The 19,109-nt window shown below is 40.4% G+C and overlaps 1 protein-coding gene across 10 annotated transcripts in view; it reads right to left on the bottom strand.

The window, feature by feature from the left end:
• CEP192 (centrosomal protein 192) overlaps positions 1-19,109 on the bottom strand; it is a 181,615-nt gene that overhangs the window by 140,601 nt on the left and 21,905 nt on the right. For all 10 annotated transcript variants that reach the window (XR_012121089.1, XR_012121091.1, XR_012121090.1 and 7 more), the window contains exons 8-9: positions 18,295-18,439; positions 17,714-17,841 (exon numbers count right to left, since the gene is read on the bottom strand). Coding sequence is in view for 5 of the 10 variants with exons in the window: in XM_073212683.1 (XP_073068784.1) it covers positions 17,714-17,841; positions 18,295-18,439 (273 nt within the window). In the remaining 5 variants the exon portion in view is untranslated. The remainder of the gene's footprint in view (positions 1-17,713; positions 17,842-18,294; positions 18,440-19,109) is intronic.

The raw sequence follows: 19,109 nt of genomic DNA, 5'->3' as shown, positions 1-19,109 counted from the left end.
GGTAACAGTTTTAGTCTGACCAGAGACCCATAGGTCTTGCCACAACTCTTGCCCCTAAAGGGGCTGGTGACCAACCATCCAGTTGGCATGATACCATGTTGGTAGCCCCGAAAAATGACACAGCTGTCAGTTTAGACAACTATAATGGAAGGCTTGGTGATCATGAGCCAAACTGCCCGCAACTCAGCCCCTTGGCTCCATCCTCCATCCATATTGTCTCAGCCCTAGGATAGAAAGCCACAGCCCCCACAAACCCTTGGGGGCTGCCCATGACTGGAGCTCTCTGTGTACCAAGCATCTTCAGGTATAGGGGCTTTTCCCTCCTGATAAGGAGTCTCGGCTACCAATGGCTCAAATGCAAGTTCTTCCTGCTTTCCACTGGTATAGGTCACTGGCCCCAATAAGCGCTGGAGTTCTCTACTTAAGGGGCTAGCAGAGAGCGCGCTACACAGCTGCAACTATGCGCCCCATTTGGCCAGTGTAGGTATCTATGCCATGCCACTCCATGGCCTTTCAGTCCAGTCTGGCACCCACCCTGTGATGGGATAGGTGGTTATTACCTTGGTTAGAGCTGTTCCAGTGATGGGCTCCAAAGCCAGCAAGGTATGGTACACGGCAGCCAGTTGCTTCTCTATAAAGGTGTACTGGACTTCTGCTCATTTCCATAGCTGTGACCAGAATCCAATAGGTTGGCGTGCCTGTTCAAGCTGCTGCCAAAGACCCCATCCATAACCATCTTCCATTACATAAACATCTAGCTCACAGGGCCTTAATGAGTCCATTACACTCAAGGCCTGTATAGCCTTGACTGCTCACTTATCAGCAGTAAAAGCAGTTCCACGCTTCATCCTAGTCCCACCTGAGGCCTTTCTGTACCAACTAGTATAGGAATTTCAGAATTTGTGCCAAGTGAGGGATAAACACTCTCCAGTAGCCCAAAAGACCCAAAAACTCTTGAAAGACTGCCACAGTGGTAGGGGTAGGAAAAGCCTGGACCTTGTCTGTGACTTCTTCTGGGACAACTTTAGTTTTACCAGATCAGACAACCCCCAAGAATTTTACAAACAAACCACGTCCCTGAACCGTGGTGCTTGTTCACAGCCCATCCTTTTTCCTATAGATGTTAAAGCAGTGTAGGAACTGCCCCTTCTAAATCTGCAAGAGAATCACATGAGCGTGGTATCATCAATGTAGTGATACAGCCGCACCATTTGCAGTTTCTTCCATGAGGCCAAGTCCTGGGCTACAAGTACATTGACAAATGGTGGGAGTGGGACTGTGGAGGTATCCCTGTAGAAGGGCAGTGATGTCCAAGGTGATGTAGAAGGGGAGGGACCTTGATACCCCCCCAGATGAACCATGTGAAGGCAAACTGTTCCTGACTTTTCTGTGCTATGTCAATAGAGAAGAAAACGTTAGCAATGTCCACAACATAATGATACATCCCTAGTTCATGACTATGTCCATAAAGAGTGCTATAGAGGAGATTGGAGCCTGCAAAGGGAGTGAAACTTTATTCAATTCCCTACAGTCCACAGTCATATACTAGAAGCCATCTGGCTTTTTCACTGGCCACACTGGGGAATTAAAGGGACTATGAGTGGGCTTTATGATTCCCACCTTCTTCAATTCCTGTAGAGTTGTTCCAATTTCCTTGTGTCCCCCAGACAATTTATACTGCTTAGTATTTATCACCCACCGAAGTACAGAAAGAGATACAGGCAGGTGCTTAGCATGTCCTCAGAACTGCCTTTACCACATATACCCTCAGTCTGAACTCACCTGCAGTGGTCTATAACTACAGGCCCTGCAGAATATCTATCCCCAAAATATATTCAAGGAAGGGGAAAATGTACACAGTATACTCCTTTGGGAGTAAACATCCTATCCCAATGGGATTTGGGCTTTCTTCATTCTAACTGCCTTACCCCCATAGCCATCTGTCACAGTGGGGTCCCAGAAAAATGCGCAGGGTTGCCATAAATCAAAGAACATTCAGCTCCTGTGTTCTCCAGTGCCAGGACATGTTGTACATTCAGGGGGGTTCAATGAATTGCTAATTCTACATGTGGACCTTGAAACCCCCCCAAATGAACCACGATGCCCAGTCATGATTCTATGGGGGTGAGGGCCCAGGGGGAGCCTGAGTACTGTCCCCAGGAAGTCTTGCAGGGACACAGGCCAAAATGGGGCTTTGACTCTGGCTTCCGTGTCCTGGACCTCAGCGGCTGGAACTGCTGCTCTGGCTTTAATTGTTGCCACAGTTCTAACAAGATTCTATTGGGCTGCCCAAAAGTTTTTCTTTCATGACTCTGGCCTTTATCAAATCAACCTACATCTTGGTCCTAGAGACCTTCCTGGGGCCCTTTGCACCTCAATCCTTTGAGTTGTAGCCCATACTTTCTTCTATGGTCTTGTTTCAACCTCCCCCAGATCTACCAAAGTATGAGTAGTCTCACTCATGGGTTGCCCTATTTGGGGGGCAAGAATAGTCACTAGGGATCCAAATAGATGGGGGAGCTCTATGGAGTATCAGATTTCTCATTCCTACAGTGACAACTCCTTATCAGGGCCCTGGGGGCGTGGGGTCCATATTATAGATGATATTTTTCATGCCCAGCTCCTGAAACACCAGCTGAAGCTCTGCATTTGTAGTGGGTATGTATGGTAAATCACCCTGATTAGGCCAAACTACCATGATGGCTGCTGTCAGCTAATCCAGGAGCACCTGATTACCTGACATGTGATGGGCACTTTGCAACCACTGCCAGGGAAGCCAGTCTACCCATTTCAGAACCCAACATAACAATGTTTTCCACCCCCATATCTCAGAGATGCAAAAGCCATGTATGCAGAGATTTTGATGACTTATGTTGATATAAAACGCTCATGTCCACCAGCTCACCCTGGGTATAGGTGCTGAGCATGGAGTGCTCCACAACCTAGGGTGGGGGAGACTCCTCCCCCTGAGGAACCCGCAGTTGTTGGTTATTTTCTTACTTATAATGGGGCGGGACTCTAATACAGGAGAGGCTGGTGCTTGGCAACAGATCGGTCCTTGGCCCCACCCCCTCATCCTCTTCAACACCTCCTCTACCATCTCCCGGACTGAAGGCACCAATCTTCCCTCCCCCTCCCTCACATGCCTCCTGCGATGTGACTTCTCCTGCAGCCTCCTCCCTTGCTATTGTTAAGGAATCCTCGAGGAGCACAACCCAGCTTCTCAATAACTTCTCAATAACTGTCTTTCTTTCTCAAGGGCATCCCACAGGTCATCGGCCAGCCCCCACCAAGCAATGCTGAAGTGTGTCTCCCTCCTGCCAAAGTCTCTCTCTCTCCTCAATAACACTTATCACTACCTTCAGGAAGAGATCCTGTAATCCCAGGTTCTATATGGCCACTCAGGGCCCCTAATCAGTCTTCTATTTCACAGAGGGCTAATTCTGCATCTTCTGGTGTCTCCACCCTTCCCCAATTCTGGGGAAGACCCCACCTACTTAGGAGGTGCTTTACCCTAGACCAATTCTCCCCTAGGGGCTCCCCAATTGGAAGCCCCACAGATAAGAGGCTACAGGGTGAAGCTGCACCCTCTACTGCTACAGCCACTGTGGCCTTCCCACCATCCACAGTGGGGGAGGTTTGGGGCATCTTCCCACCATCTCTAGGGGCAGCCTACCCAAGGGTCACACCCAGGTAGATGGATTTCGGGTTCAGAGATCCTGCCGACTATGCAAGATGTGACACTGGGGGAAAAGTCTCGGGGCAAAATACCTTTGAAATTGAAACCAGTTAAAGAGATAAAGTGGGAGAAACTCATTTATTTCTTACAAGCAGTCGTCCTGCATCTCTTGCAATCAGACTACAGAAGAAGAGCCAACTGAACCTTTGTGGTTCATGTATGCCTTCACTTGCCCTTGTAATAACCTACTGATATGGAGATGGACTAGTTCTCTCCACCGCTTAGAAACACCTATTGATACACTAAGGTCAGGTGAGAGATTCTGGGAATACCGCAATTTTACCCACACCAGATATACTGGTCTTCATCCACAGTTCCTGAAAACACTGCTAAGTCTTAAACGTGAAGCAGGTGTTTTTCATATTAATGAGAGACTTTTGGACCCCTCCCCGACCCAAGGGTGAGAGCTGGAGGTTGGTGAATAATTTAGACAATCATGATTATGCAATGAAGCCCTCACAAAACTCATGAGAAGAGCTCTCTCCCTCTGCTCTCTGCTTGGTTGGATCCTGTTTCTAGGTTGGAGAGTTTCTGTGCTTGGGGAACCAGAACACCTTCACCTGCCACAGAGTCAGGCCCAAAGCTCTACAAGTAGAAGCTCTTTTATTTGCAACCGTGCCCTATGTCTCTCTTAATCTGGCTGTTAGCTTGTATCCTTTATTAAACTGGTAAACATAAGTGTTTTTCTGAGTTCTGTGAGCCACTCAGGCAAATTAATTGAACCTAAGGGGGAGGTTGTGGGAACCTCCAATCTGTAGCCAGTAGGTCAGAAGCACAAGGAACTTAATGGGGCTTGCAAGCAGCATCTGGAGTTGGGGGTGGAGGGCAGTCTTGTAGGACAGAACCCTTAACCTGGGACTCTGCTGCTGTCTCTGGACAGATAGGATCAGAACTGAGTTGAGTTCTCCAACACCCTGCTGGTGTTTGAGAGTTGCCTGGTGTAAGTATGTGCAGAAAGACCTCCTCCAGCATATTTACACACATTGAATTGGGCCCGGGTGTCTGAATGAATTTATACTACTATTACTGCTGTGTATAACACTGTTATTGTTATACACACATTTAGGGAAAAAATACACCACTCCATTTGGTGTTGGACAAGTCAGAATCGCAAAAATGAAAGGGGAATTGCATACTATGTGGAAGTACAAGAAAAGGGAACAGCCATATGGGACGAAATGTCAAAGAAACCTAGTTCATTAAAAGGATACATTAAAAGAATTATAGCTGCATGTAACAACAGAGACAATCTTAGTAGTACTGAGTGAAAGAAGCTAACCACAGAAAAACGTATGTAAAATAATGCTATTGATATAAAGTTCAAAAATTAAACTAAGTAATGTATTATATACATATGCATGGATGTGGAGGATGTGAAGAAAGTTAAACTATCAGGTTTTAATGGTGGAAAGGTAAAATGATGCAGTGGCTGTGGAAAACAGTATGGTGGTTCTTAAAACTTTTTAAGTAGAACTACAATATAATCCAGCAATACCACCTCTAGATACATACCCAAATAAACTAAAAGCAGATGGTACCTAAAGAGATACTTGCACACCCATATTCATTGTAGCATCATTCACAATGGCCGAAAGGTAGAAGCAATTCAAGTGTCTGCTTGATGGATGAGTGAATAAACAAAATGTAGTACATGCACACAATGAAATATTATTTAGCCTTAAAAAGGAAAGAAATGCTGAGGATTAAAAATGGTGGTATGAGATATGAGAGAAACCTCATTCCAAAACCACATATAGTTTGAAAATATAGCAAATACAACTGATCGTGAAAGACCAACAGGAAAGAAAGCTGTGGCAGAGTGACTACACCTGGGGAAGAGAGCAGACCTCATGGAAAAGGGAAAAGTACTAAACTGGTGCTCTGGCAGGACCCAAGCCCTTCCCCAACCCCAGCTCACCAGCGGGAAGAAGAGAAAGGAGTAGGAAGCAGGTGGAGGCCAGGACTGCTGAAAACCCAGCCCTGGAGATCTGCTCTGGGAGCACAAACTTACACTACATGGTGTTCTGGAAATTAGTGAGGTTGGAAAACTACGAAAGGTAGAAAACTTGGAGAGACTGAGATTCCAGCCACTTGTGGAGAATAAGTACAGACAACTGACCACTCTAGGACAAAAGAAAGGCAGGCACTCCAAGAGACTTCCTAACAGCGAGAGGGCTGCAAAAGGGGCAAGGATTGCACAGAGCTTGCTGCTCAGGAGAAAGCACAGGTGGACAAAATTGTTCTGCCACACTCAGCCCAGTAGGTTGGGAACTTTCAGGAGTTTCAGGTGCTCCATCACTGACTGGAAACACAGCTAAGAGGCCCCCAATGGCAACACGCACCCTACAGCTCCTTCCTCCCGGATGGCAACAGCACATAAACTGGCTGTCCCCATCACTGTGCTAGGCAAGTCAGAAGGAGGCAACACCTACAGCACATGCAAGTGCATAGAACAGAAGCTCGTCCCTGTGCACTTGGCCCAGTGGCCCTAGCAGTGGAGGCAGGCACTGCAGCTGGGAAGCAGGAAAGAGCTCATTCTGACAGTCAACAGTGGCATTCACCTGCGACCCCCAAAATGGCTCCAGGGGCTAGGCAGGACCAGGCAGAAGAGTTGCTGGGCAATATAGGGCACCACCTACAAATACGAAATGTCAAAAGAACCAGTTCAACCCCAAATCCCACAACACAAGAAAGAGGGCAAAGTGAAACTGAAATCACCAATATTACCAATAAAGATTTCAAAATAAAAATCATAAACATGCTAAAGGAGCTACAGAAAAATATTCAAGACTTCAGGGAGAAAGTCAAGAATGAGATACAAACATTGAATAATACAGTATCTGAAATGAACATACAATGAAGAGATTTACAAGCAGATTAGGTGAAGTAGAGGAGATACTAAATAAAATGGAAATTAGAGAACAGGAATAAAAAGAAGCTGAGGCACAGAAAGAGAAATGGATCACTGGAATGAAAGAATATTGACAGAACTGTGTGAGCAATACAAACGCAACAATATTCGCATATAGGGAATCCAGAAGAAGAAGAAGAGACAGAAAAAGGGATAGAAAGTGTCTTTGAGGAGGCAACTGCTGAAAACTCTCCCAATCAGGGGAAGGAGATAGTCTCTCAGGCCATGGAGGTGCACAGATCTCCCAAGATAAGGGACCCAAGGAAGACAACACCAAGACATAATAATTAAAATGGCAAAGACCCGCCTATAGGCTGCCTACAAGAGGCTCACCTCAAACTCAAAGACATACACAGACTAAAGGTGAAGGGATGGAAAAAGATATTACATGCAACTAAAAGGGAGAATAAAGCAGGAGTTGCAGTACTTGTATCAGACAAAATAGATTATAAAAAAGAGAAAGTAACAAGAGACAAAGAAGAACATTATATAATGATAAAGGCATCAGTCCAAAAAGAGAATATAACTATTATAAATATCTATGCACCCAACATAGGGGCACCTACATATGTGAAACAAGTATTAACATTATTAAAGGGGAAATAGAATGCAATGCATTCATTTTAGGAGACTTCAACAAACCACTCCCTCCAAAGGACAGATCAACCAGACAGAAAATAAGTAAGGACACAGAGGCACTGAACAACACATTACAACAAAAGGACTTAACACACATCTACAGAACACTCTACAAAAAAACAGCAGGATATACATTCTTCTCAAGTGCACATGGAACATGTTCAAGAACAGATCAGGTACTAGGCCACAAAAAGAGCCTTACTAAATTCAGAAGAATTGAAACTGTACCAACCAGCTTCTCAGACCACAGAGGTATGAAACTACAAATAAATTACACACAAAAAAACAGAAAAGTCCACAAACACATGGAGGCTTAACAACATGCTCCTAAATAACCAATAGATCAATGACCAAATAAAAACAGAGATCAAGCCATATGGACACAAACAATAACAATAACTCGATAATGCAAAATCTGTGGGACGCAGCGAAGGCCGTGCTAAGAGGGAAGTATATTGTAATACAGGCTTACCTCAGGAAAGAAGAACAATCCCATATGAATAGTCTAAATGCACAATTAATGAAACTAGAAAAAGAAGAAGAAATGAGGCCCAAAGTTGGTAGAAGGAGGGACATAACAAAGACTAGAGCAGAAATAAATAAAATTGAGAAGAATAAAACAGTAGGAAGAATCAATAAAAGCAGGAGCTGGTTCTTCAAGAAAATAAGCAAAATAGATAAACCCATAGCCAGAGTCTACACACATGAACAGAATCTGAAATGAGAAAGGAAAAATCACTAGGGACACCACAGAAACACAAAGAATTATGAGAGAATACTATGAAAAATTATATGCTAACAAACTGGATAACCTAGAAGAAATGGACAACTTTGTAGAAAAATATAATCTTCCAAGGCTGACCCAGGAAGAAACAGAAAATCTGAATAGACCAATTACCAGCAACAAAATTGAACTGGTAATCAAAAAACTACCAAGAACAAAACCCCTACACCAGATGGTTTCACTGCTAAATTTATTAAACATTTAGTGAAGACATAATATCCTCCTTAAAGTTTTCCAAAAAGTAGAAGATGAGGAAATACTCCCAAACTCATTTTATGAGGCCAGTATAATTGATACAAAAATGAGGCAAGACACCAAACAAAAAAAATAAAATTACAGGCCAATATTCCTGATGAATATAGATGCAAAAATAGTCAACAAAATATTAGCAAACCAAGTTCAAAAATACATCAGAAAGATCATCCATCATGATGAAGTAGGATTTATTCCAGGGATGCAAGCATGGTACAACATTAAAAAATCCATCAACATTATCCACATCAACAAAAATGAGGACAAAAACCACACGATCATCTCCATAGATGCTGAAAAAGCATTCAACAAAATTCAACATCCATTCGTGATAAAAACTCTCAACAAAATGGGTATAGAGGGCAAGTACCTCAACATAATAAAGGCCATATACGATAAACCCACAACCAACATTATACATAACAGTGAGAAGCTGAAAGCTTTCCTTTTAAGATCGGGAACAAGACAAGTATGCCAACTCTCCCCTCTTTGATTCAACATAGTTCTGGAGGTCTTACCCACAGCAATCAAACAACACAAAGAAATAAAAGGCATCCAAATTGGCAAGGAAGAAGTTAAACTGACACTGTCGGCAGATGACATGATGTACATAAAAAATCCTAAAGAATCCACTCCAAAACTACTAGATCTATTATCTGAATTCAGCAAAGTTGCAGTATACAAAATGAATACACAAAAATCTGTTGCATTCCTATACATTAATGATGAACAAGCAGAAAGAGAAATCAGGAAAACAATTACATTCACAATTGCATCAAAAAAAAAAAAAACCCTACAAATAAGCCTAACCAAGGAAGGGAAAGACCTATACTCTAAAAACTACAAGACACTCATGAGAGAAATTAAAGAAGATACCAGTAAATGGAAACACATCCCGTGCTATGGTTAGGAAGAATTAATATAGTCAAAATGGCCATCCTGCCTAAAGCAATCTACAAATTCATGCAATCCCTATCAAAATACCAACTGCATTCTTCAATGAACTAGAGCAAATAGTTCTAACATTCATATGGAACCACAAAAGACCCAGAACAGCCAAAGCAATCCTGAGAAGGAAGAATAAAGCTGGGGTGATTATACTCCCCAACTTCAAGCTCTACTGCAAAGCTACGGTAATCAAGACAATTTGGTACTGGCACAAGAACAAAACCATAGACCAATGGAACAGACTAGAAAGCCCAGATATAAACCCAACCATATATGGTCAATTGATATACAATAAAGGATCCTGGATATACAGTGGGGAAATGACAGCCTCTTCAACAACTGGTGTTGGAAAAACTGGACAGCTACATGCAAGACAATGAAACTGGATTATTGTCAACCCCATACACAAAAGTAAACTCAAAATGGATCAAAGACCTGAATGTAAGTCATGAAACCAAAAACTCTTAGAAGAAAACACAGGCAAAAATCTCTTGTATATAAACATGAGCAACATCTCCTGAACACATCTTACATCTCCTCAGGCAGGAGAAACAAAATAAAAAATGAACAAATGGGACTACATCATGCTAAAAAGCTTCTGTAAAGAACAGCATCAGCAGAACAAAAAGGCATCCTACAGTATAGGAGAATAGATTTGTAAACCACATATCTGATAAGGGGTTAACATCGAAAATATATAAAGAACTCACACGCATCAACACCCAAAAGGCAAATAACCCTATGAAAACAATGGGCGGAGGATATGAACAGACACTTCATACAAGAAATTCAAATGACCAACAGGCACATGAAAAGATGCCCACATCACTAATTATCAGGGAAATGCAAATTAATACCACAATGAGATATCACCATACACCAGTTAGTATAGCCAACATCCAAAAGACTAAGAACAACAATTGCTGGTGAGGATGCGGAGAAAGGGGAACACTCCTACACTACTGGTGGGAATTTAAACTAGTTCAATCAATTGTGGAAAGCATTATGGAGGTTTCTCAAAAAACTAAAAATAGAAATACCGTCTGAGCTGGAATTTCACTCCTAGGAATTTACCCAAAGAAAACAACTTCTCAGACTCAAAAACATATGCACCCCTTTGTTTATCACAGCACTATTTACAATAACCAAGATATGGAAGCAACCTAAGTGTCCTTCAGTAGATAAGTGGATAAAGAAGATGTGATACATATACACAATAGAATACTATTCAACCAGAAACAAGAAAGAAACAAATCCTATGATTTGCAACAACATGGATGGAGCTTGAAGTTATTATGCTCAGTGAAATAAGTCAGGCAGAGAAAGACACATACCAAATGATTTCCCTCATTTGTAGAATATAACAATGATGCAAAACTGAAGGAACAAAATAGCAGCAGACTCAAACTCCAAGAAGGGACTAGCGGTTACCAAAGGGGAGGTGTGGGAGAGGGCAGGTGGAGATGGAGAGATTGTAGGATATTATGATTAGTGCACATGGTGTGTGTGGGGTCATGGGGAAGACAGTGTAGCACAGAGAAGTGGTGATTCTGTGGCATCTTACTACACTGATGGACAGTGACTGCAATGGGGTATTGGAGGGGGATTGGATAATAAGGTTGAATGTAGTAACCACATTGTTTTCCTTGTGAAACTTTCAAAAGATTGTATACCAATGATAGCTTAATTAAAAAATACATATAATATATATATATATATAAAGAATGGCTAAGAAGGTAAGTTTTAAGGTATATATTTTTATCACAAATATAAACTAAAAACACAAAATGTGATAGACACAAAATAAGGCAGACAAGCAAATATTATTTTAATAAATATTGGAAAAGTGGGTATCAGTGGTAAAAACATTAACCCAAGTAAAAACTCACTCCATTTAAAAAACTACAATAGAATTAGGTGAAAACGCTAGTGAAATACTTCCTGACCACTGAAGAAATGTATCAGAAAGAAAAATGATAAGCTGTGATAGATGAACAATATTTAGGCAATAAAAGGTATTAAAAGGTATATTTAAAAGAAAAATCACAATCTGGGAGTTGTGAAGGATGCGCAAATTTTATGATCCAAAATATATATAAAGAACTCACACAAATATGAAGCTGATACCTAAAATTCCCTTAATAAATATTCCAGTTGTTTACTCTTCAAGTAAGGAGAGTTTTTGCCACCAGATCACAGCCATGCTCAAGCAACTCTCCTAATTTACATTATTTTGATAGTGAAAAAAGTCTTTCTTGTATACAGCAATATTTTAACAAAAAAGATTTAAGATAGTAGCTTGTGTTTCTGACCTCCTTAGATTCCAATTAGTAAGCAAAATGGGGTGTCGAATTTGCCAAATCAAACACACAATGTTGTTACTTCATGGTAACACAACCTCTATGACCTTAAAATATGGGGAAAAAAAGACACTTCATGAAATAACATAATATACTTTGTGATCCTGACCTACAGATAGGGATTTTCCCTCATCCAAGCAATAAAGCTTTGATGAAAGTGTTCCTTACATACGGCCATGATCCTCAGATGCCAGTTTTTGTCTCCTTCACAACTCCCCACTGTGGTTTTCCTTTTAAATATATGGTAGCCCTCTTGGTGCCTTCACACTCAATGCTGTCCTTCAACCACTGCTGAACCTCTGGGCTTTGCCATCAGAGCCTGCAGCCTCCTACGAAACCTAGCTTAGAGATTCCATACTTTTTTAGAACATATACTAGAAATGCATCATCAGAAACTATGCTTTTTCTTATAGAGAAAGACTTGCAAACTTCAAAAAACTTTTAGAATGTAATTCAATCATAACAAGGATTTCCTTCAATAGATACCATGAGATTCAACAATCAGGATTCTGCTTTTATAGTTATCTAAGTATTTCTTTTATTTTCCTGCTTAGTTTCATGAAGGGAGATTATCTTTTTATGAACTACAACAGCAGAGGAACGTACCTAGTAATTTTTCTGTTCTAATGACCTGACCAAGATACCTAGCAATTTGTGAGTAGTCTACAATATTAAAATTAAAAATACTGTTTTTAATAAAATCACTAGAGAAATGATTACCATAACAGAGCAAGGTCCTTAGCCCAAAATTAAATGGCCACAGACATATTTATAAAAATATATCAACTACCCAGGACCCTGGGAAAAAGATGGTGGTATAAGAAGGCAAGGCAGAAACCTCCTCCCAAAATCAGAGAACAGAAAATACAGCAAATACAGCTAAACCGGAAAACAACCTGAAGACTGCAGAACAGACTGCCTACATGTGGGGAAGATGAGAGGACCTCTCAGAAAAGGGTAAAGTGGCAAAGCCTTGATCTGGTGGGCAGCTAAGCCCTTCCCCGATCCCAGCCCACAGGTGTGAGGAAAAGGAGCAGAGAGGGGAGGGAGAGAAGCCCAGAACCACTGAGCACCTGGCCCTGGAGATCTGCTCCAGGAACATGAACCCACATTACAAGGTGCTCTGGAGGTTAGTGGGGCTGGACAACAGAGATAGGAGGAACACTCAGAGAGACTGAGATTCCAACCACTTGTGGAGAACAGGTACACTCTACTGGCCCCAAGACAAAAGCAGAGCAGGCAGTTTGAAGGACTTCCCAGCAGAGGGAGGGGCACTAGAGGGGCAAAGATTACACAGAGCTCTCCGCTCAGGAAAAAGGGCAGATGGACAGTACCTCCCCAGCCCACCCTCAGCCTAGCAGGTTGGGAACTCTCAGGAGCTTCAGATGCTCCATCCCCCTTCCTGGCAACTGAGCCCCAAGGTTTCCTGCTGTGGTGCACAGCCTGCTGCTCCTTCCTCCTGACAGGAGCTGGTCCAGCTCATCTGCTGCCCCCACCATTGCAGCAGGCTGGCTAGAGGTTGGTTTCAGTGGTGCAGCACTGGGGCTCCTTCCTGGGTGCGTTGCCCACTTGACCTGGCAGTGAAGGCAGAGGTTACAGCCGGGAAGGCAGGAAGCCCTCCCAGCTAACCTCTTTACTCCCAGCTGGCACTGGTCCCACTTCCTGCGGCCCCCACCACTGCAGCAAGCTGGAGGGAAGGCAGCCACGCCCATGGCAGCTCCAGCAGCATGGCCCCAAGTATTCTTCCTGCTTGTGCAATAAGCTGACAGCACACACAGCCCACCTGAAATTAGACTACTACAAGCCAGACCCACTGAAAGGTGCCGCACCCACTGCACACCGAAAGCTGGGCTTCTACACAAGAAATTGAGCTTCTGGGCACTAGAGACTACCTCCTAAACAAACTATTATTCCACAGGAAGTACTAAAAAAAAAAATGACTGAGAGAAATTTGGTCCCAATGAAACTACAAGAAAAAAAACACCAGAAAGAGGTCTTAGGGAAACTGAAATCACCAATCTTCTTGATTAAGACTTCAAAGTCAAACTTATAAACATGCTCATGGATCTACAGAAAAACATTCAAGATCTCAGGGAGGGCCTCAACAAAAAGAAGACCACCGAAACAGTACCTCAGAACTGAAGAATACAGTATCTGAAATGAAAAATACAATGGAAGAAATTAATAGCAGGCTTACACAGGTTGAAAAAGTTGTAGGGGATATGGAAATTAGGGAGCAAGAAGACAATGAAGCTGAAAAACAGAAAAAAGGATCTCAAGGACTAAAAGAATAATAAGAGAGCTGTGTGACCAATCCAAACAGAACAATATTCACGTCATAGGAGTAACAGACGAAGAAGAGAGACACAAAGGGATAGAAATTTCCACAATTTCTTTGAGGAAATAAGTGTTGAAAACTTTGCCAATCTGGGGAAGGAAATAGATAGTCTGTTCATGGAAGCACAAAGATCACCCAACAAAGGGAACCTAAAGACAACACCAAGACATATAATAATTAAAACGGCAAAGATCAAGGGCAAAAAATATTGAAAGCAGCCAGAGAGAGAAAGAAGATCACTAATAAAGGAAACCCCATCAGGCTATATCAGACTTATCAGCAGAAACCTTACAGGCCAGAAAGGAGTGACATGATTTATCTAATGTACTGAAACAGAAGGGCCTCCAACCAGGAATACTCTGCCCAGCAAGATTAACATTTAGATTTGAAGCAAGGATTAAACAATTTCCAGATAGGCAAAAGTTGAGGGAATTCACCACCACTAAACCATCCCTACAGGATCTGTTAGAAGGACTGTTCTTGATGGAAATGCTAAGGCTAAAAAGCTGTCAACTAGAGAAAATAAACCCACAGTAAAGGTAGTAGACCAATTAATTACTAAGCCAATACAAAATTAAATCAACTACTCACAAAGTTAGTCAGGGGGTACACATATGACACCTAATATATAAAGGGTGGAAAAGAAGGTAGAAAGGGAGGGAAAAAAAGTACCTTTAGACAGTGTTTGAAATAAAGTAATCAGCAATTTAAGACAGACTGTTAAATAGTAAGAAAGCTATCCTGAACCTTTGGTAACTACAGATCTAAAGCCTACAATAGCAATAAGTACATACTGATCAAGAGTCACCTTAAATGTAAATGGACTGAACACACCAAGCAAAAGACACAAAGTGGCAGAATGGATTAAAAAAACAAGACCCTATATGCTGCCTACAAGAGACGCATTTCAGACCCAAAGACATACACAGACTAAAAGCGAAAGGACAGAAAAATGTATTTCATGCAAATAATAGGGAGAAAAAAGCAGGAGTAGCAGTATTTATATTAGACAAAATACATTTCAAAACAGAGAAAGTAACGAGATAAAGAAGGACATTACATGATAAAGAGGTCAGTCCAACAAAAGGATATAACCATTATAAATATCTATGCACACAACACAGGAGCACCTAAATATATGAAACAAATACTAACAGAATTAAGAGGGGAAACAGACCACAACACAATCATTTTAGGAGACTTTAACACCCCATTCACACCAATAGGCAGAACAACCAGACAGAAAATAAGTAAGGAAGCAAAGGCACCGAACAATACATTAGAACAGATGGACCTAACAGATATATACAGAACATTCCACCCAAAAGCAGCAGGGTACACATTCTTCTCAAGTGTACTTGGAACATTTTCTAGAATAGATCACATACTAGGCCACAAAAAGAGTGTCAATAAATTTTAAAAGACTGAAATTGTACCAACCAGCTTCTCAGACCATAAAGGTATGAAACTAGAAATAAATTACATAAAGAAAGCAAAAAAGCCAACAAACACATGGAGGCTTAACAACATGCTCCTAAATAATCAATGGACTGGTGATCAAATTAAAAGAAAGATCAAGCAATACATGGAGACAAATGAAAACAAAAACTCAACAGCCCAAAACCTGTGGGATTCAGCGAAGGCAATTCTGAGAGGAAAGTACACAGCAGGTCATGGAAGCAACCAAAGTGTCCATACATAGATGAATGGACAAAGAAGATGTGGTACACAGACACAATGGGATATTATTCAGCCATAAAAAGAAAACAAATTCTGCCATTTGCAACAATATGGATGGATCTAGAGGGTACTCTGCTCAGTGAAATAAGCCAGGAGGAGAAAGACAAATACCAAATGATTTCACTCATTTGTGGAGTATAAAAAAGAAAGCAAAACAGAAGGAACAAAATAGCAGTAGACTCACAGACACTGAGAAAGGACTAGCAGTTATGAAAGGGGAGGGGTTGGGGAGCGTGGGTGGGGAGGAGGTGGGGAGGGAGAGGGGGATTAAGTGGCACTATAATTCTCATTCAGAATATAAGTAGGTCAGGTGACAGGGATGGAAGTACAGCATAGAGAAGACAACTGCTGACTCTGTAATATCTCACTATATTGTCAGCGCAATGGAGGGTTTAGGACTTGATAATATGGGTGAATGTTGAAACCACTGCGCTGTTTATGTGAAACCATCATAAGATTGTATATCAATGATAATTTATGTCAGACAAAATACATTTCAAAACAGAGAAAGTAACAAGAGACAAAGAAGGGTATAACATGATAAAGGGGTCAATCCAACAAGAGGATATAACCATTATAAATATCCATGCACTCAACACAGGAGCACCTAAATATATTAAACAAATACTAACAGAATTAAAAGGGGAAACAGACTGCAACACAATCAATTTAAAACAGACCGCAACACAATTTTAAAAGATTTATCAACTATTACATTTTGATAAAGTCAAAATGATTAAGAGATGCTGTCTTCCTTTTCTTTCTTGATTGGTTACCTCTAATTAGCTGAGGGCTGGACCCTGTTAATATATGAGAAGTATCAGTCCATATTGTCAGACAACTATTATACATATGACTAAGCATCCACAGCACTGTCCTAAGGAGGACAAACCCATTAACTCTGAACACCTGTTCTGCTTACCTGAGGGAAGGGGCTTTGTACTATATTTGTACATAACTGCTTCCTCTAATGAGTAACAAATTTTTGAAGCTGCTGAATAGGCAGCTTCTGGATGAGGAAAATATTCCTATATATAATATTTTATAAGGTAGAATAAAATCACTGTAATAGAAATTCAGACAAATTAATCTAGTCAGGGGTTACTGAAAAATAACCAAGGACTTGACCTAAAACTGGAAAGATTATAATCTGGACTAGGGAAAGAAAAAAGTAAGAACAATGATTTGTAGGAGAAATATACAAGAGAAAGACAGATTAACATGGGGCCAGATTATAAAGCAGTTTAAGGATTCTTAATTTGAAACACAGAGACATGGAGACTATTGCACCACTTTAACAAGGTTAACCTGGTGTTGACAAATATAATGGAATGGTAAAAATACTGTAGATGAGGCAACAAATCAGACATGTGGAAGTAAGCACCATGAGCTTGAGTAGGGGTAGAGGAAGTAAACAGGAAAGAATAAATCTAATACACAGTCCCATAACAGTTCCATCATAACTTGCTGGTTTAATACGAAGAATTACTATAAGGATACAACCGTCTCTCTCTATACAAGCACAGATACTCCTCCTAAATTAAAATCATCACACAATCCTGAGGCAGATTTTACTTTTAAAAAGGGGATAAAGAGTTGGTTAAGAGACAGAAATGACTATCAAGTTTTAAGCACAGAAGTAATGGGGTAAGATTAACATTAACAGAGAAGAATTGAAGAAAAACATGCGTAAGTGAGGTTAAAGGTGATCAATTTGCTTTTTGTATTTCAACACTAAGCTAAAGACTTTTTCAAATGAATAATATAAATGACAGTAAGTCATTGAATATTTAAATTTAAGCATATGTATACAATGTATATTTAATGACCTTAGTGATATCAAAGATAAAAACATACACATAGAAATATTATCAGTAGGGATTTCTTAAAATACTTGTTTATTTTTCAGAAGACAAAAATTGTTGGTTGAAAAATAGTGATACCGTACCAAGAGTGTTTATCCCTTTCACAGAATATTTTTAAAGAATGCATATAAACTTACTCTGCCTTGGTGTGGAACAACGCTCTTTGAGTTTTCTGCTCTTTGTTTCTCTTTGTCAATTCTCCAAGTACTAGAGGAAAACACCCCATCTACATGCCTTCTACTATCTCCAGTACCTAAAGAATTACCTGAAAAATAAGAAAAAAAATTAATGATGCAATGTCAGTTTCAGTATATTATAACTGCTTCTTGCTATTCAAATTATTTTATGTAAACCTAATATTTAGCATTCATGTGACAAATACAGCAATTTGCATACTAGAGAAAATAAACACCAGTAAGAGGCAAAGTAAAGGAGACAAACTGCTAACATACAGGGAATTCATTTCTAAATCTCAAATGTATGAATAGAACACCATCATATGTAATACACAATGCAAGAAATATAAGGTACAGTATTTTTAACAATACCAATGTACTGAGACATTATTAAAAGCTCTTTTGCAAAGTTCTAGATTTTCTAGAGATTTTAGAGAGGATAGAAGGGTTAATGATGCTAAATCATACTAAAGAAATTATTTTTTTGTTTTAAAAAAGCAATTCAAACAGAATTGAAACAAGAGTCATTTTTCAATACTTACTGGTCCCAGGTAGACAAACAACACGGCCTTCCTCAGACTCTTTGTGGCTCATTTCAGAACTTCCCAAAGACTGTGAGCCATTGGAAATCAGAGAACTACTATTCTCTGATTGAAATTTACAGCTTAAAATACTGTTTTCATTTGCCTGTTGAAAGAATTATTCGCTTTATTATTTTGTTTAATTAAAAGCAAACATTTTTAGTGGGGAAACATGGGGAGCAGAAAATGTCTTTTTTACAGAAGGATGCCAGGTAATTAATATAGGAGGAATTGGAAAAAATCACCATTGTAACCACCAATGTAATAATTGTTTCTGGGAGGCCTCAGCAATGATACTAAAACCAGTTTGTAAAAGGTCAGGGAACAGGATGTTCACACGACCTCAATGTATCAGTCCACAGATTACTTATTGACAGCAAAGGGAGAAAGAAGGCACCTTCACAAGGAGACGCCTTGCTGATACCACATTAACCAAGATTATCAAACACAGAAATACCAACAGGACAGACTCATATGTCCACTGACATGATGCAATGGGAAGTATACAACTTCCAATGGAAAGTATTCACCTATGTTTAATCTTAATTTACTTAATGAGAAAGAGATTCTGAATTCTCACCCAGAAGTTTAATCTAACCAGAAAGGAAAAAGTAATCAGAGATATCTAGTTTATGGATCATTTTACAAAACAGGCCTAGATTTTATAAAGCCTAATGACACAAAAGAACTACTCCAAATTGAAAGAAAATAAAGACACATAACAATCAAATGCAAGTGTTATCCTTGATTAAACTCTGGATCAAAAACAATAAAAA

Source organism: Manis javanica, chromosome 9 (genome assembly GCF_040802235.1).
Source record: "Manis javanica isolate MJ-LG chromosome 9, MJ_LKY, whole genome shotgun sequence".
Taxonomy (NCBI): Eukaryota; Metazoa; Chordata; class Mammalia; order Pholidota; family Manidae; genus Manis; species Manis javanica.
The sequence above is the reverse complement of the archived record's forward strand: the minus strand, read 5'-3'. Positions and strand labels throughout refer to the sequence as shown.